The 16,388-nt window shown below is 43.1% G+C and overlaps 2 protein-coding genes across 3 annotated transcripts in view; one reads left to right on the top strand and one right to left on the bottom strand.

The window, feature by feature from the left end:
* LOC144340831 (uncharacterized) overlaps positions 1-7,320 on the bottom strand; it is a 66,157-nt gene extending 58,837 nt beyond the window's left edge. The window contains exon 1 of the mRNA XM_078002218.1: positions 7,032-7,320. Within this exon, the coding sequence (XP_077858344.1) occupies positions 7,032-7,320 (289 nt within the window). The remainder of the gene's footprint in view (positions 1-7,031) is intronic.
* The window catches only part of PRSS12 (serine protease 12), a 73,119-nt gene continuing 63,763 nt past the window's right edge, over positions 7,033-16,388 (top strand). Inside the window, exon 1 of one of the 2 annotated variants that reach the window (XM_078001761.1) lies at positions 7,033-7,820. In XM_078001761.1, the coding sequence (XP_077857887.1) occupies positions 7,319-7,820 (502 nt within the window). In that variant the 5' untranslated portion in view covers positions 7,033-7,318. 2 annotated transcript variants of the gene reach the window in all.

Raw genomic sequence — 16,388 nt, 5'->3', positions numbered from 1 at the left:
AAGAATCAAAATAAGAAGTGGTAGAAGGAAAAATAGTACATTTAGTCTAGAAAAAGCAGAAAAGCCCTGATAATTGTTTTCACATACTTAAATGATAGTCATTTGCTTAGTGTCCAACATAATATTTTTAATCCTGTAGGGTAGAATTGTTACCTCCATGTTATGGACAAGCAAACTACATTTTGAGAGGTTATCAGTAATGGATGGATTACTGGGAAGCTAGGATCCTGAAATCATGTTGTCACAGGGTGAACCCCAAAATTGGGAGGCCATGTGAGTTCTTTGCTTCATGTAGGAAGGAATTCAAGAGTGAGCCAACAGAGTAACGTAAAAGCAAGTTTATTAAGAAAAGTAAAGGAATAACAGGATGGCGGTTCCACAGGTAGAGTAGCGACATGGGTTGCTTAAGTATACTTATGGGTATTCCTTGATTATATGCTAAACCAAAGGTGAGTTATTCACATGTTTTCTGGGAAAGGGGGTGGGAGTTCCTGAAACTGAGCATTTCTCCCCTTTTTAAACTACGTAGGGTAACTTTTGGACGTTGCCATAACATTTGCAAACTATCATGGCACTGGTGGGAGTATCTTTTAGCATGCTAATGCATTATAATTGGCGTATAATGAGCAGCCAGGATGAACAGAGGTTGCTTTCATTGCCATCTTGCTTTTGGTGAATTGTCAATGGCTTCTTTACCACATCTTGTTTCATCAGCTGGGTCTGTGTGACCTATATCTTGTGGAGCCAGTCCTGCTGACCTCCTATCTCATCCTGTGACTAAGAATGCCTAACCTCTAGGGAATACACTCCTCCTCCAAGAAACCAGCCCCTATTCAAGGTGGAGTTGCTCTGGTTTGAACACTTCGGACACGATCTTCATGCCTCCCCACTCCCAGTGAATTCCCCAGGAGACATTTATATGTAGAGGACAAGCTCAGGCAAATGCAAGCTTTTAAAATTAACTGGAGTTTTGCCCCCAACCCCCAAAGTAGTTTACTAGTAGCTACACCAAATAGCTAAATGGTACCTTTCCCTACATTTTGCTACAACTGTTACCCAAACCTCAGCTTTATGGTTCTTAGGATTCCAATGATGAAGTAAAGAAAAATACAATAAGCAAAAGGAGAGAAAATAGGAAATGGATTACTTATGCTTATGCAGACTTATTTATTTTTATTTTTTATAGAGACAGGGTCTTGTTATGTTGCCCAGGCTGGTCTTGAATTCCTGGGCAAAAGCAATCCTCCTACCTTGGCCTCCCAAAATACTGGGATTATAGGAATGAGCCACTGCTCCCAGCCATATACAGACTTATTTATACCTCACATGATAATACTACTAATGGACCCTAGTAATGTGGACTAATTACTGCTCTTGGATCTGCACCCTCTAAGTCAACACATCTCCTCTTTCTTGAGGATAGAGAGAAATGGGGAAGAAAAGAGTCTTTAGCATCCCCTTCTTGGCTATGTATTAGCCAAGAAGCTAATACATAATTTAACAGGGATTTGAACCCAGGTGGGGTGGATTCCACAACTGTTACTGCCCACTCAAATAACCTCTATTGCCCCAAATCAGTAGGAGGATAGAAACAGATTTACAGCTAGATAAAGTAGGTTTCTACCTGTAGGGAACTTCTGGCTTTGTGGAAGGGAAGATTTTCTGAACAATTTGGATTTTCTAGAGATGGAGTATGCTGGCTCCCAACTAGGAATTTCTCCAATGATTAGTTTTAAAGAAATAGATGGGGCCCAGCATGGTGGCTTATGGCTGTACTCCTAGCACTTTGGGAGGCCAAGACAGGCGAATTAGTTGAGGTCAGGAGTTTGAGACCAGTCTGGCCAACAAGGTGAAACCCTGTCTCTACTAAAAATACAAAAAATTAGCCAGGCATGGTGGTGCATGCCTGTAATCTCAGCTACTGAGGAGCTGAGGCAGGAGAATCACTTGAACCTGGGAGGCAGAGGTTGCTAGTGAGCCGAGATTGTGTCACTGCACTCTAGCCTGGGTGACAGAGTAAGACTCCATTTCAACAAGAAAGAAAAAAGAAAGAAAGAAATAGATGGAGGTCCATTTGTCAGAAAGTTCTGGAAAGATTCCTGCATTTGACAGAAAGTTGGAGCTTTAAGCCCTTTTCTACACTATGATTCTGTGATTCCCAGATCATTGGCAAGCAGTTCTGGTGCTGTGTTTCTTTCAATCTGTTTACTCTTTTCCTATGTGATCACAGCCCACTTACAACTAGAAGGCTGAGGGATTTGAAAACCACTCATTATACTTAGGCAAACTCTGGAAAAGTGTTTTAACTTGAGATACTTAGTATTTCATTGGCTTTCAGGGACAAAATTTGTGGAGAGGAAGAGAGAGAACACACAAAGAGAACAAGTGCTCAAGTGAGCAGAGCTACAGCAGCCTCATGACTGCCATCAATCTTAAAGCGGAAATTGCTGAGGTGCAGTAACAGGCAGAGCATGATGGGGAGGAAAAATCTGGACAAATTTCCTGCATCACTGATGTAGATTTTCACTGGGTGACTTAGTTTGAGGGGTTAAGAATTCAATGGCAGTTACTGATGCTATTCCACCGTACAATATGGAGTACTCTGTTCAACAGTTTACATGCATTAATTATCTCAATTACCCCTCACAGAGATCTAGCATGCAAGTACTGTCCCTCTCCCCTTTTCGCAGATGAGGAGCCTTGGGCTTAGGAGGTAAGGAAACTCGTCTGAATTTCCCTACTGATTAGTGTGCAGATCAAGCACAGGTTTGATGCCAAGGCCAAAGTAACCAAGTTTAGGAACTATATATCTAGAGTGTGAGGCATATACACATACACACACACACACACTCCTTACCTATTAGTATATATAATTTGGGTAACCCCAAAAATAAGTCTGTAGAACTAATTTCTGTACAAGAATTATATCAAGTTTAGGTGAATTTTAAAAATCAATCCAAACTCCAAAAACATTTTGTTCCGTTTATGAACTTTGACCTTAAACCATGAGAAAAATCAAGATCAAATGACTCCTATGGTACTACTGTTGCAATCACTGGCCCTCAGATGTCCTCATGGTTTGGGGCAGGCAGAGAAGAGTGTGACTAATACAAGGCATAGGGAGAGACTTTCCCTGTATTGCCAGAGACCGCCTGCTAACAGGGACTTCTGACCCCAAAGCATTGTGCCATTCATTTGGCAATTTATCATTTATTTTCTGGATGTTTCTCTTATTTTTTTGAATTTTACATAAAATATTATATTGTCATCTAATTGTCTTTTCACCCCTCTATAGGCTGGACAATGTTCTATAATTTTGAGGCTCCTAGAATCCCTAGACAGTCCCTCATATTATTTGACATTTTTTTTCCTTTGATGTGAAAGAGCAATGCTCAGTGTTCTTTTGACAATTTTTTTGCCATTGGAATTGTCAAAGTAAATACTGTTCTTATGCCATCTGTTTAAAAGTTCTTAGCTTTTCCAAATACAGGCATTATCTAAATTGTAAATGGGCCTTTTCCAAAAGTTATTTTGTATATTGGTTTTTGGAACTCTGTAAAAACAATATACATTTCGGCTATGTTTCCAAATCAAACTACACAACAGCTGTTCAGCCCATCACTTACGTGAAGTAAGATGATCCCCTAAACTACCACAAAACCAAATGTTCATGTATAACATAGTTGCTGTGGAAAAGTACAGATGTGCAGACGTATGTGTACCGCACCCTCACCCCCAAGACTGCCCACCCTCCCTGCTGTTGTGTGTGCAGGGAGACTCTTCCCTTCACTTCCCTAGGTTTCCAGTTGTGGTTCTGGATCTAAGTCCTACCAGAATAGGCTGTGTGGCAAAGGAGAGTTGAATTCTTGGGTCCCAAATCAATGACAGAGGATTGATGAAATCAGAGGTGACAGAGTCCATTATGGGGGCCTCCCTGGGACTTCCAAGTGTTGCGATGAGGAGAGCCTGCAAGATGTCATTTGTTTCTTTTTGTCCCTTTCCTTGCTCCTTTGTTGCTGCTGAAAGGAAGGGAAAGCAGAGAATCAGCTGCAGGAGTTTTTTCTTTCTTTTTTTTTTTGGAAGAGTCTTCTCACTCTGTTATCCAAGCTGGAGTGCGGTGGCATGATCACATCTCAGTGCAACCTCAATCTCCTGAGCTCAAGCAATTCTTCTGCCTCAGCCTCCTTGTAGTTAAAAAAAATTTTTTTTGGAGAGACGGAGTCCCACTATGTTTCCCGGGTTGGTACTGAACTACTGGGCTCAAGCAGTCCTCCCACCTCAGTCTCCCAAGGTGCTGGGATTATAGGCTTAAGTCACTGCACATGACAAGGATTCTTACAGTTGTAGCAAGATGGAATTGCCTCCCCTCTCCTTTGGCATTGTTATCCATAAGAGAGGGTGATGAGAATCCTGGGAGGGAACTTTGACTAAGTAGTGCCTTAATAGAGGTAGAAGGAAAGAATTTCTTCCTGCAAACCCCTGTACTCTTCATTCCCCCAAACTCCAAACATGCTGTGATGTGACAGGTAGAAGAGGGAGAAATGCATTTCAGGGATTGAATTGGGAATTGGAAATTCTAAACATCTGTATGTTGGTAGCAGCAAGGAGAAATGAAAGAAGACAGGAAGAGAAAATATTAGCAGAAGAGGGGACTAATACGTCAAGAAGAGAGCTATTTAAGACAAACTTTTCCTGTCAAATAGAAGGCAAAACCCAAGCTGACGCCCTCAAACCATAATTACATAAATACCCTTACATTTTCTAAGAAAAAGTATGTTTTAAAACTTAAATGATGAAATCCGGATGTGGAATTTTCTGTGGGTAACTCCACTTTGTGTATGTCAAGTTTACAGTCTGTTAAATGTTAAGAGGCCTCAGAGTACAGGGAAGTGGAGGAGAGGCCAGACTGCCCGAGGCTATGCTCCTCTCTGGAGCTCAGATCTAACAGTCTTCTGTTTTATTCACTTCTCTCTCATTATTTTCCTGTCTGCAAGGTATGTAGATGCATGGAAATTGGGTCTGCTTCTGGACCCCCAGGAAGCATGGAAGCAATGATTGCAGGGGAAGGGACGGGAGCAGGATTCGAGCAGTCTCCCCACAGTCCTAAAATGAGCCTTCCCTGGGCCATCAGGTGTGTAGCCTGAGGAGGAAGAGACAGTCAGAAAGAAAAAGGGCTGACCCCTGATAGAACTGTCGCCTATTATTTCAAAAATCTGTGATTGGTGAACTCTGCCAACCCTCACTAAAATCAACAAATAGACTACTCCAGATATATCTTTTATCTTTCATTGTCTTCCACAAGTATAGTTTTAACTATGCTTTTGGAGCTAGAAAAGTATTAGTAAAAAAATAATGGGTAAAAACAACTGGAATAAAAACATCTTGAATAAAGATTTGACAAATACATCCCTGGACTCTTAATATCATTTCTTTTACCCAGTTCTCTCTGAAGCAAAATCAAATATTTCATTAATAAGAGTGAAACAAAAAACAATAAAATGACCCACAAAAAGTAAAGTTTTTTTTTTTTTTTTTTTTTTTTTTTTTGAGACAAGGTCTCCCCTCTGTCGCCCAGGCTGGAGTGCAGTGGCATGATCTCGGCTCACTGCAACCTCTCCCAGGTTCAAGCGATTCTCTTGGCTCAGCCTCCCAAGTAGCTGGAATGACAGGCGCGCGCTAACACTCCCCCGGCTTTTGGTATTTTTAGTAAAGGCGGGGTTTCACCATGTTGGCGAACTCGAACTACTGGCCTCATGTGATCCGCTGTTCTCGAACTCCTGGCCTCATGTGATCCGCCTGCCTCGGCCTCCCAAACTGCTGGGATTATAGGTGTGAGCCACCTCGCCCGGCTAAAGATGGCTTATTTAAAGCTAGTAGTGAATTAATTCAGTTCCTAATTGAACCCTAGGTTTTAACAATAAATATTTGCATTTTGTTCAAGTTTTCTTCAGGGTATATTGTATCATGAGACAGCATTGCCCTCTCACAATGAAATATGACCATGCCAGAAAATAAAATGTTGCCTTCTTTACGGGCTTCCTTTCCCTTGTTAAACTTTGATGGCATAGTCAGAAACAACTGAAAGGCAAAATACTAAAACATCCAGCTCCAGTGAATTTTTTTTTTTTTAATTGTAAGCCAACAGTTTTTTGGAGCCTGCGGGAGGGAGGCGGGGAGTGTTGAAAGGGCCCTACTTAGTTGAGGTCGAGCCAACAGTGAAGCCTCAAAATTGTCAGCAGGCAGAGTCTATTCTGGAGAAGCAAATGAATAGGCTTAACTGAAGTCCCTTGCCCTGCAAAAAAAACAGAGGCAGGTGCTAGGGGGATGGATTTTTGGATAGGATGGAAACCGGGACGGATGAAGTCTTCCCTGGTTAGAGAGGAAATTTGGTATTAAAGAGAGCCTCACTGAATCCCAATAATAACCAAACAACTGGTGGTGTCCAGGGCGCCGGCTGGAAAGTGGGAGGCAGGAAGCAGAAAGGCTCAAGCTCCTTTCCCTGAGTCGGTTCAGGAATTTAATTTCAGCCAATGTTTACTGGGGCACGGTGTTAGGCACGGGGATATCAAGCTGAATAAAACGTAGTCTCGTCCTTGAAGAGCTTATAGTTCAGTGACACGGCTTTAACATTCCTCGTGGGCTTTGATAACTTTTATGCTGGGAGTCGTCAGGGGAGAGCTGCATCTAAATCCATCCACACTTTGGTAAAGATTTCAAAACACAGGAAACAAGATACGGGGCGACGAGGTTGGAGGAGAGATGACGGCAGGGGCCGGTGCCAGACGTGGGAGCCGCCAACGCCGGGCTGTGCTGGTGCTGCATGCTGGCAAGGGGCAGCCAAGACCGTGCTCCGCGCGGGCACCCTCGGGCTCGGCCCCAGGAGCTGACAGTGCCGTGCGGGCGAACTGCGGTGGGCCTGGCAGGGGCCGAGCGGAGGTCCCGAGCCGCCTGCGCGGCCGGCACCCGCCCCCAGGGGGCAGAGTTCCCGGGCTAGTGCCTGCGCCGCTACCTGGGGTTCAGGCCCCACCGCTCCCCGCTGCGTCCGCGCCTTCTCTTTACAGGTTCTCTCTGCCGGCTGGGGCTCGACTGAGCTTCAGATTCCCCCACCCGCGGTCGCCGCCGGGGGACAGGAGCCGAGGCGCGGCAGGGCACCAGCGGCTGGAGGCGAGGTTGGGAAGGCGAGGGCGGTCCGCGCGCGGGGGCGGGAGGGGGCTGGGGGATTCGAGGGACGCGGCAGCCCCGCCCCCGCCCCCTCCTCTTCTCGCCTCCGAGCCGGAGAAGCTGGGGAGCATGGACCAGACTCCGCAGCGCTGGCACCATGACGCTCGCCCGCTTCGTGCTGGCCCTGGTGTTAGGGGCGCTCCCCGAAGTGGTTGGCTTTGATTCTGTCCTCAATGATTCCCTCCACCACCGCCACCGCCATTCGCCCCCTCCTGGACCGCAGTACCCCTATTACCTTCCCACCCACCAGCGGCCCCCGAGGACACGTCCGCCGCCGCCTCTCCCTCGCTTCCCGCGCCCCCCGAGGGCGCTCCCTGCCCAGCGCCCGCACGCCCTCCAGGCGGGGCACACACCCCGGCCGCACCCCTGGGGCTGCCCCGCCGGCGAGCTATGGGTCAGCGTGACTGACTTCGGCGCCCCGTGTCTGCGGTGGGCGGAGGTGCCACCCTTCCTGGAGCGGTCGCCCCCGGCGAACTGGGCTCAGCTGCGAGGACAGCGCCACAACTTTTGTCGGAGCCCGGACGGCACGGGCAGACCCTGGTGTTTCTACGGAGACGCCCGCGGCAAGGTGGACTGGGGCTACTGCGACTGCAGACACGGTGAGTGGCCTCGGGGCGGCCGCGGACACTCCGGACGGGCCCGGAGCTAGTGAGGCTTGGGGCCGGCGTACAGGTCTCTTGGAAAAAGTGACGGGGTGTGAGGTTGTGGGCTTCCATTGCGGGCTGTGATGGTGGGCTGCAGCTGGGTTACCAGTAAGGTATACTGGTGCTGCAAATCTAAGCCAGCCAGATGTGCTTGTGTGAAGGTTGTCAGGGGTGAGAGTTTCTGTGCAAGGTGCTGAGCTCTGGGTTTCTGTCCTCTGGCCACTGTGTGTGCGCTCGTGTATTGGATGACAGTGTGCTTTGGACGTCTGTTCTCTAGATTAGCTTACGTTGATAGGGTTACCATATTTAAAGAGGCACAGGAGGAGAGAAAGTTCCTAATTACTTGCTCTGGAAAGGGAAATGTTACATTAACGTGACAACCAAGAACCTTCCCTCCATTCTTTAGACTCTGATTTGGGAAAATGTGGTAAAATTTTTACCTTGATTTCACTGTTGACCTCTGTTTTAAAAAGTATGGCGAAATTATGTGGCCAAAATCAGCCATATTCACATACTCTAGCTCAGTATAGGAAGTATCATTAGTGACTGGAAAAAAAAGAAAGGGAAAAGAGATGGAAATATTACTATCTTGGTGAAGTAGCAACTTGATATAGTCATACACAGTTTTCCAGAGCCATTACTTAACTTTACATGTTATATGTGGAAAATCAGGATTAGTTGGTAATATCAGGAGATGAAAGTGACAAAATGTTTTAGGTTTGTGGTAATAAAAGCATCCCACTAATAAATTTAATGTAAATGAATAATCCAGCTTTGAACATTGCTTCATTTTGAATTGTTGGAATTTTGTTGAAATTAGTTTTTTTTTCTTTAAAAACTGAGGAAGAAAAACTTAATATCCTCCAAAGTTTGAATTTCTTTTCAACAAAATATTTTTGGCAGCTTTCCATTCACATTGTGGGGAAAGGGTTTTCTGAATTGAGATCCTGAATCACATTGTACTTTGTACTTTTTGGAGGTAACTTGGAGGTTAGCTGTCACAATGTCATTCATTTCCTGGAGAAATTTTATTTATCAGTACCTTCAATTGCATTAGTGCTTTGAGTTAAGGAAAAGTGATAGGAAGGTTAAGATCAATTATCCTTCGTCCTTGGGAATGAAGTCATCGCTTTACTTGTGTTTCATGAACGGAATGCCAATGTGGCTATAAAAATATTTGAGGTGATGTCAACAAAGAGTGCTAGCATTGTCTCGTTATTCACCATGAGAGATTATTTATAGTAAAATCTTATGTTTAGCAAACATTGACTTTTTTAATCTTCATATTATTATTAGTTTTGTTTTTTTTTTTCTTGAGACAGAGTCTTGCTCTGTCACCCAGACTGTAGTGCAGTGGCGCGATCTTGGCTCACTGCACGCTCTGCCTCCCCGGTTCGCCCCATTCTCCTGCCTCAGCTTCCCGAGTAGCTGGGACTACAGGCGCCCGCCACCACGCCCGGCTAATTATTTTGTATTTTTTCGGTAGAGACGGGGTTTTATCGTGTTAGCCAGGATGGTCTCGATCTCCTGACGTAGTGATCCGCCCGCCTCAGCCTCCCAAAGTGCTAGGATTACAGGCGTGAAGCCAACCGCGCCCGGCGTACTCTTAGTTTTATGAATAGGTAAGAGTGGAGAATTGTTAGGGAATTAATGTGTAGGAGAGAATATACAACTTCTCTTTTAAGTACATAAGCACAGACTCAAGAAAAGTAATTTAAACTTAAAAAATGATAGTGATCTGTTGCTCTCTTTCTGACATAACTCTTAGCCTTATATTTCAGACAAGGAGAGTAACTTGTCCTTGGATTTCCTGCCACCACACCCTCTTCAGTTGACTAGAAATGTAAATCTTTTGAATGCCTTTATGTTCCTAGCTAACTCTCAGCAGACAAAATCCTCAAATACTGCATAATAGTTGTTTGTACTTCCTGGAGTAAAGTGATTGAACAAAAGAGAAACAAAGAAACTACTCATGATGGGAGATAAATGTCCTTCCCACCACCACAAAAAAATAGGAGAACGATCAACTGTGTAATAATGAATGACTTTCACAGACTCAATCTCATTCTATCATTTACTCCTCCAGGTCTGCCTGGGCATAGCCTGTAGCTTTGAGATGACTGGCATATTCTCAACCTTATGGCTCTCTTGGTCCTATGTTTCAGTTAGGAGTGTGAACAAAAGTTTCATGGAGTGGTGAAAAGAATATTGAATTGTGCTTTAGAAAACGCTGGTGTCTGCTTTGGCTCTGCCAGTGGCTGTGCACTGTTGGGTAAAACTCTTAACTCTTAGAGCTTTGATTTCCTCATCAGGAGAAAAGCAAGTTTTGAGTAAATTAATTTAAAAGACCTTTGCAGCACTGAGCATGTACTCAAAACAACCTGGCCTGATCACATTAGCTAGGACTTACTGTGCATTCATTCTGTGTTGGATGCTGGACTAAACATTTTATGTGCATTTTCTCATTTCATTTTTAATTTTTATTTATTAATTTTTTGACAGAATCTCCCTCTGTCACCCAGGCTGGAGTGCAGTGGCACAATCTCAGCTCACAGCAACCTCTGCCTCCCTAGTTCAAGAGATTCTCCTGCCTCAGCCTCTTGAGTAACTGAGATTTCAGGTGCCTGCCACCACGCCTGGCTATTTTTTGTATTTTTAGTAGAGATGGGGTTTCACCATATTTCACTAGGCTGGTCTTGAATTCCTGACCTCAGGCCATCCACCTGCCTCTGCCCCAAAGTGCTGGGATTACAGGTGTGAGCCACCGCTCCTGGCTTCATTTCATTCTCCTGGCTTCATTTCATTCTTGTGGCTTCATTTCATTCTTGTAGCAACCTTATAAGTGAGTTCCTGCGTTTTATGGATGAAAATATGTGGAGACATATTATGAGGAGTGCAGGAGAAAATAGGGTTAGATATGTATATTTTTACTTCACAGCTCATTTTGCTGTGTTTCTTTACACGTAATCCTCATTTTGTAGTTTATGGACTAGTCTAACAGGAAGAAAGAGAATTATGTTTGGCCCAATGCATGATTTACAGTCTCTTAGGCTTAAAAAATATCTGATATCTCTTTCTCTGTTTCTCTCTTTCTCCCTTTCTCCCTTTCTCTCTTTCTCTCTTTCTCTCTTTCTCTCTTTCTTTCTTTCTTTCTTTCTCTCTCTCTCCTCTCTCTCTCTCTCTCTCTCTCTCTCTCTCTTTCTTTCTTTTTTAATTTTTTTGAGACAGGATCTCTCTCTGTCACCTGGGCTGGAGTGCAGTGGCACAATCTCAGCTCAGTGCAACCTCTGCCTCCTAGGTTCAAATGATTCTCCTGCCTCAACCTGCCGAGTACCTGAGATTATAGGTGTGCACCACCATGCCCGGCTAATTTTTTGTATTTTTAATCGAAATAGGGTTTTGCCATGTTGCCCAGGCTGGTCTCAAACTCCTGACCTCAAGTGATCCACTCATTTCAGCCTCCCAAAGTGGGACATGCCTGAGATTACAGGCATGAGCTACCATGCCGGACATATTTGTTTCTTTACAGAAATCCAGGGCAAAAGGAAAGAACAATTCATAGTAATGTGATCCCTCCTTTAAAAAATAAACCGGTGGCCAGAGTTACATATCTAGTTGCATCGGGAAAAATCAGGAAATTGGTGTCTCCGTGGTGAAGAGTTGATTGAAGCCAGGTTGAAGGGGCAAGGTGGGGACCTCAGGTGAGCCAGGGCTGGGCGTGGATGTTCCAGTGGCTCAGATGTCAGAGAGCAGGAAACATGATACCTGGGCCCTGGTTTTATGAAACTTGCAAATTAATACTAAAGAATCATTCTAGGTCCGGGAGCGGTGGCTCACGCCTGTAATCCCAGCACTTTGGGAGGCCGAGGCAGGCGGATCACCTGAGGTCGGGAGTTCGAGACCAGCCTGACCAACGTGGAGAAACCCCTGTGTCTGCTAAAAATACAAAAGTAGCCAGGCATGGTGGCACATGCCTGTAATCCCAGCTACTTGGGAGACTGAAGCAGGAGAATCGCTTGAACCCGGGAGGCGGAGGTTGCATTGAGCTGAGATTGCGCCATTACACTCCAGCCTGGGCAGCAAGAGCGAAACTCTGTCTTAAAAAAAAAAAAAAAAAAAAAAAAAGAATCATTCTGGCTATGGGAATACACTGAATCAGCCCAGGGAGCTGGTCTCATTATGAGCATTTAGAATCACCTTGGGACTTGTTAAAATGCAGATTCCTAGACTAGCCCAGGCTCTGAGTAATTCTCAGATCTGGATTGGGAATGGAACATGCATTTCTATTGAGCAGTCAAATTGATTTGGATGTGAAAACTCTGTCACAGTCAGGCAGAACACATGGAAGGGCATTAGAACCCACCTAAAATGTATAGTGGTAGGTGATGATATAGATTAACTGAGCCCACCATTCTGTGACTTAACCCTGTTAGGCTTTAGGAGCAGGTGTAAGGCATGCCAATGGTAACTTTTTGTGTGGTTTTAGAAATGGCACTTCTGGTTTTTCCTTTAACCAGTGTAGGATAGTAATAACCTAGTTCACCGGAATATGGTTATTTTATTTTTATTTTTAGAGACAAAGTGCAGTGATGCCATCTCAGCTCACTGCAACCTCTGTCTCCCAGGATCAAGCAATTCTCCCACCTCAGCCTCTGAAGTAGCTGGGACTACAGTCCAGCTAATTTTTTTTTTTTAATTGTTTGTAGAGATGGAGTTTTGCCATGTTGCCCAGGCTGGTCTCCAACTCTTGGGCTCAAGTGATTCTCCCGCCTTGGCCTCCCAGAGTACTGGAATTACAGGCATGAGCTACCATGACTGGCCAGAATATGGTTATTAATTGAATTTGAGCTAGTTTATTTTTGCATTTCTGCAGGAAGAATTAACAGGCAACTAATTTCCCCCAACAATAGCTTGTGACCCAGCATGGTGGCTCATGCCTGAAATCGCAGCACTTTAGGAGGCTGAGGCAAGAGGATCACTTCAGGCCAGGAGATAGAGGCTGCAGTGATCTATAGTCATGACACTGCACCCCATTCTGGGCAACAGAGGAAGACCCTGTCTCTAAAACAAAAACAAAACAAACGCAATAAAACACAATAGCTTGCAATAACTTAGTGTTTCCTGCCTAGGAGGGGCAGTCACTTTTCTAGTCTCTGGTTGGCATGGCAGATGGGGCAACTTGCTTGACGCTGTGCTGCTAACCTCCCTTTTTACAAACCAACCATAGGTGGCTGATGATTGAGAGGTAAAACAGATTAAATAAATGAGAAAGTTTTAATCATTGAGATTTTGGAGGAGAGGATGAATCACAGATCTGACTTTTTGTCTTGTCATGCTCATCTGTTCATGTGCACCTACCCACCCAAAATCTCTTGATTTAGAGATAGAGGACATGTGGGCCAAGTACTATTGTTTACAGGCTGTACTCATTGAACTCCATCTGTTGTTTGTAGTGAATGTTAATTAAAAAGTTAGCTAGCTGAAAGCTGTCCCCCATCCCTTTTAAGTGCTACATCTTGGTTCTATGTAGCAGGTGCTGAAAAACATTTATTAGCTATACCAGATTTGATACATTTCCTGGTTGATTTTAAATATTGAGCTCAATCTGCTTTTCAGACTAAGGCAGATGTCAAATACTTAGATTAGATTAGTTAGGAATCGCAGTGATTCTTAACTAGTGTGAAGTTTTTTTGTTTTGTTTTGTTTTTTTTGAGAAGAAAATAAGATATCCCGTTACTATTGCCTTTTATGAGCTATTGTCCAGGGGTGTATATATACTTATGTGGTCACTGTCTGTGTGTGTGTGTGTGTGTGTGTGTGTGCATGTGTGCATGTGCATATGTGCGCCTATGTGTTAAGACACCAGTCCCCAACCTTTTTGGCACCAGACACCAGTTTTGTGGAAGGCAGTTTTTCCGTGGACCTGGGGGATGGTTCCATCAGGCATTAGATTCTCATAAGGAGCATGCAACCTAGATCCCTCACATGAACAGTTCACAATAGAGTTCCAGCTCCTAGGAGAATCTAATGCTGCTGCTGATCTGATAGGAGGCAGAGCTCAGGTGGTAATGTGAGCCATGGGGAGCTGCTGTAAATACAGATAAAGCTTCGCTTGCTCACCTCGCGGTCACCTCCTGCTGGGCAGCCCAGTTCCTAACAGGCCAGGTACAGGTACAGGTCCGTGGCCTGGGGGTTGGGGACCCTTGTGATAAGATGACCTATGTAAAAGTAATTTGGTTTATAACTGAAGGGAAACTGAAATATCCAGTAATAAGGTACTACTCATAGGTACCTGCATTTGATGGATATTATGCAGCTACTAAAGTAATTATTGTAAATATTATACATATAAATATAATAGGAAAGTGTTTATGATAATGTTTAGGGGAAACAAGGGTGCAAAATTTATATATAATACATTATGACTGTGAAAATAAAGATGCTTTTGGAAGATTTGGAAAAAATATGATAATTATGAATTTGGGTATGGATGTGGCTTGGATCAATTTGGGTGGTTTTGATAGCAAAGAATAGAAAACTGAAACAATAAGGAGGCTTATTGTTCCTATTAAAAGAAGTCCATATGATGGGCAAGCTCCAGCATGGTACACTTCTGTTCCTCTGCTACTTTCTTGGCTCCTTTATCCTCTTAAGAAGCGTGGCCTTTATTCTTAGGCTGGTGGTTATTCCAGGCTTCACTTAGAGATAGAACAACCTGCAGAAGAAAGAGAAAGCCCCTCTGCAGGAATGTCCTTTTGAAACAATAAGGAAACCTTTCTGGAATTTCCCCCACAGACTTCCACGTTTTATTTGCCCAGACTGGATCATATGTTCCTTCCTGACACTCTTTGCAAAGAAATGTACAATTACCATGATTACATAGATTAGTTAGCTTAACCTCTGAATCATCTGGGGATTCAACTGGCAAGGAAGAAACAAGGTAGTTGTTGATCAGAACCAAAAAGGTTGCTAAGGAGTATGGTTGGGACTTGTCCTTATATTTGGGAAACTTAATGCAATTAAAAACTAACAATAAGTAATTTATAAAATGCTGTGAAATGCTACATTAATTTTTTTTAGTCATATCTGGATGAATAACATTTAGACTGGTTTGGTTGACAAAGCGTATTTCCTTATCTTAAGATGCTATTTGTAGGCAAATATTATGACACATTTATTTCTGAAACGAATAATTCCATAACTGATGAGAATGCTGAAGTTAGTTCATTTACTAAGTAAACATGATTATATGATTTAATTCTAATTTTGAATTTAGGGGTTCAATTTAGGGGTTAATTCAAGGGGTTTTTTTTCCCCCTTGAATTAAACTTTAAAGAAAGCAGTCCTTTGAAATCTCTTCTCCTTAGCTGCATGGTAAATAGGCAATATATGAACAATTGATTTAGACTGATGTCTACGTGGTTGGTCTGCTGTCATTAGAAACTAAATAAATGTTTATTTTTGCCTCTTTAGCATCCTCCTTTTCCAGGGCAGTCTCCTCTTCCCCTCCTCCTCCTTCTTACAAATCAGTGCAACAATATTAATAAAAAATTTATTGTATGCAAAACACTAAAGTAATGATATTTACCCTCCTACGAGCCACACATGCACATTTCGCCTCAGTACTTTTTATTAGGATCAGCAGAGGGGATACAAAGTGTAATGCTGATTCTTCTAACAGGGTAAGGATAGGTTTCATTTATTCATTAAACATTTACTGTGTTCACACTAGGGGCGGCATTTATAAAGATGAATCAGAAATTCACCTTTGTTCTCTGGTTGAGGACAGCCATTTTCTGGGTGAGGTGTCAGAAGAATAATAAGCATTTTCATTACCTTCTCTGTGGTTCATGATCTGGGAGACAAGAAGATTATTGTTTGGTTTCAATTTCATCACTCAGTGCTATACAATAAAATGGTAACACCTATACCATTTGTTTATGTGTAGATGGTCTGGGAACACACAATTTGTGAAACCTTCTGTTGGGGTTATCTGCATGTATTGTTAGCCTACTATAACTTAACGATGGACAGAGTCATCTTTTTTGTTTGATATCGTATGATGTTTTAAACTAAGGAATAATTTATAAGATTTATAAATTTCTAATAAGCACAATGTAAATGGGTAGAATTGCTAATTCAGATGATGCACTCTCATTTTGAACTATATGAACTGATTTTTTTCTCAGCATTTAAGTTGTCTACATGAATAATAAATGAGCAATTAATATGAATTATAAATGTGAACTAATGGAGGCAAATACAGCTCAGTTGGATCTTGGTTCAGGCGAATGCCTTGTTTGTTAAAAATGATTTGATTTCATTTAGACCTGGGAGGACTTGAATAAAATATACTATTTAGCAAAGATATGGCAGGTTTAATTAATGGGTAAATATAATTATAGATGAAAATGGTATAACTTAGTACTGTTGAATATGGTGAAGAAAGAAAATAACATAAAAATTAACCTAGCATCCCCTACTGTACTTGAAAAATTCAACCAAGAGCCCCTCAATTCAGGT

Source organism: Macaca mulatta, chromosome 5 (assembly GCF_049350105.2).
Source record: "Macaca mulatta isolate MMU2019108-1 chromosome 5, T2T-MMU8v2.0, whole genome shotgun sequence".
In the NCBI taxonomy this organism is placed as follows: domain Eukaryota; kingdom Metazoa; phylum Chordata; class Mammalia; order Primates; family Cercopithecidae; genus Macaca; species Macaca mulatta.
This window is presented reverse-complemented; position numbering and strand designations above follow the sequence as displayed.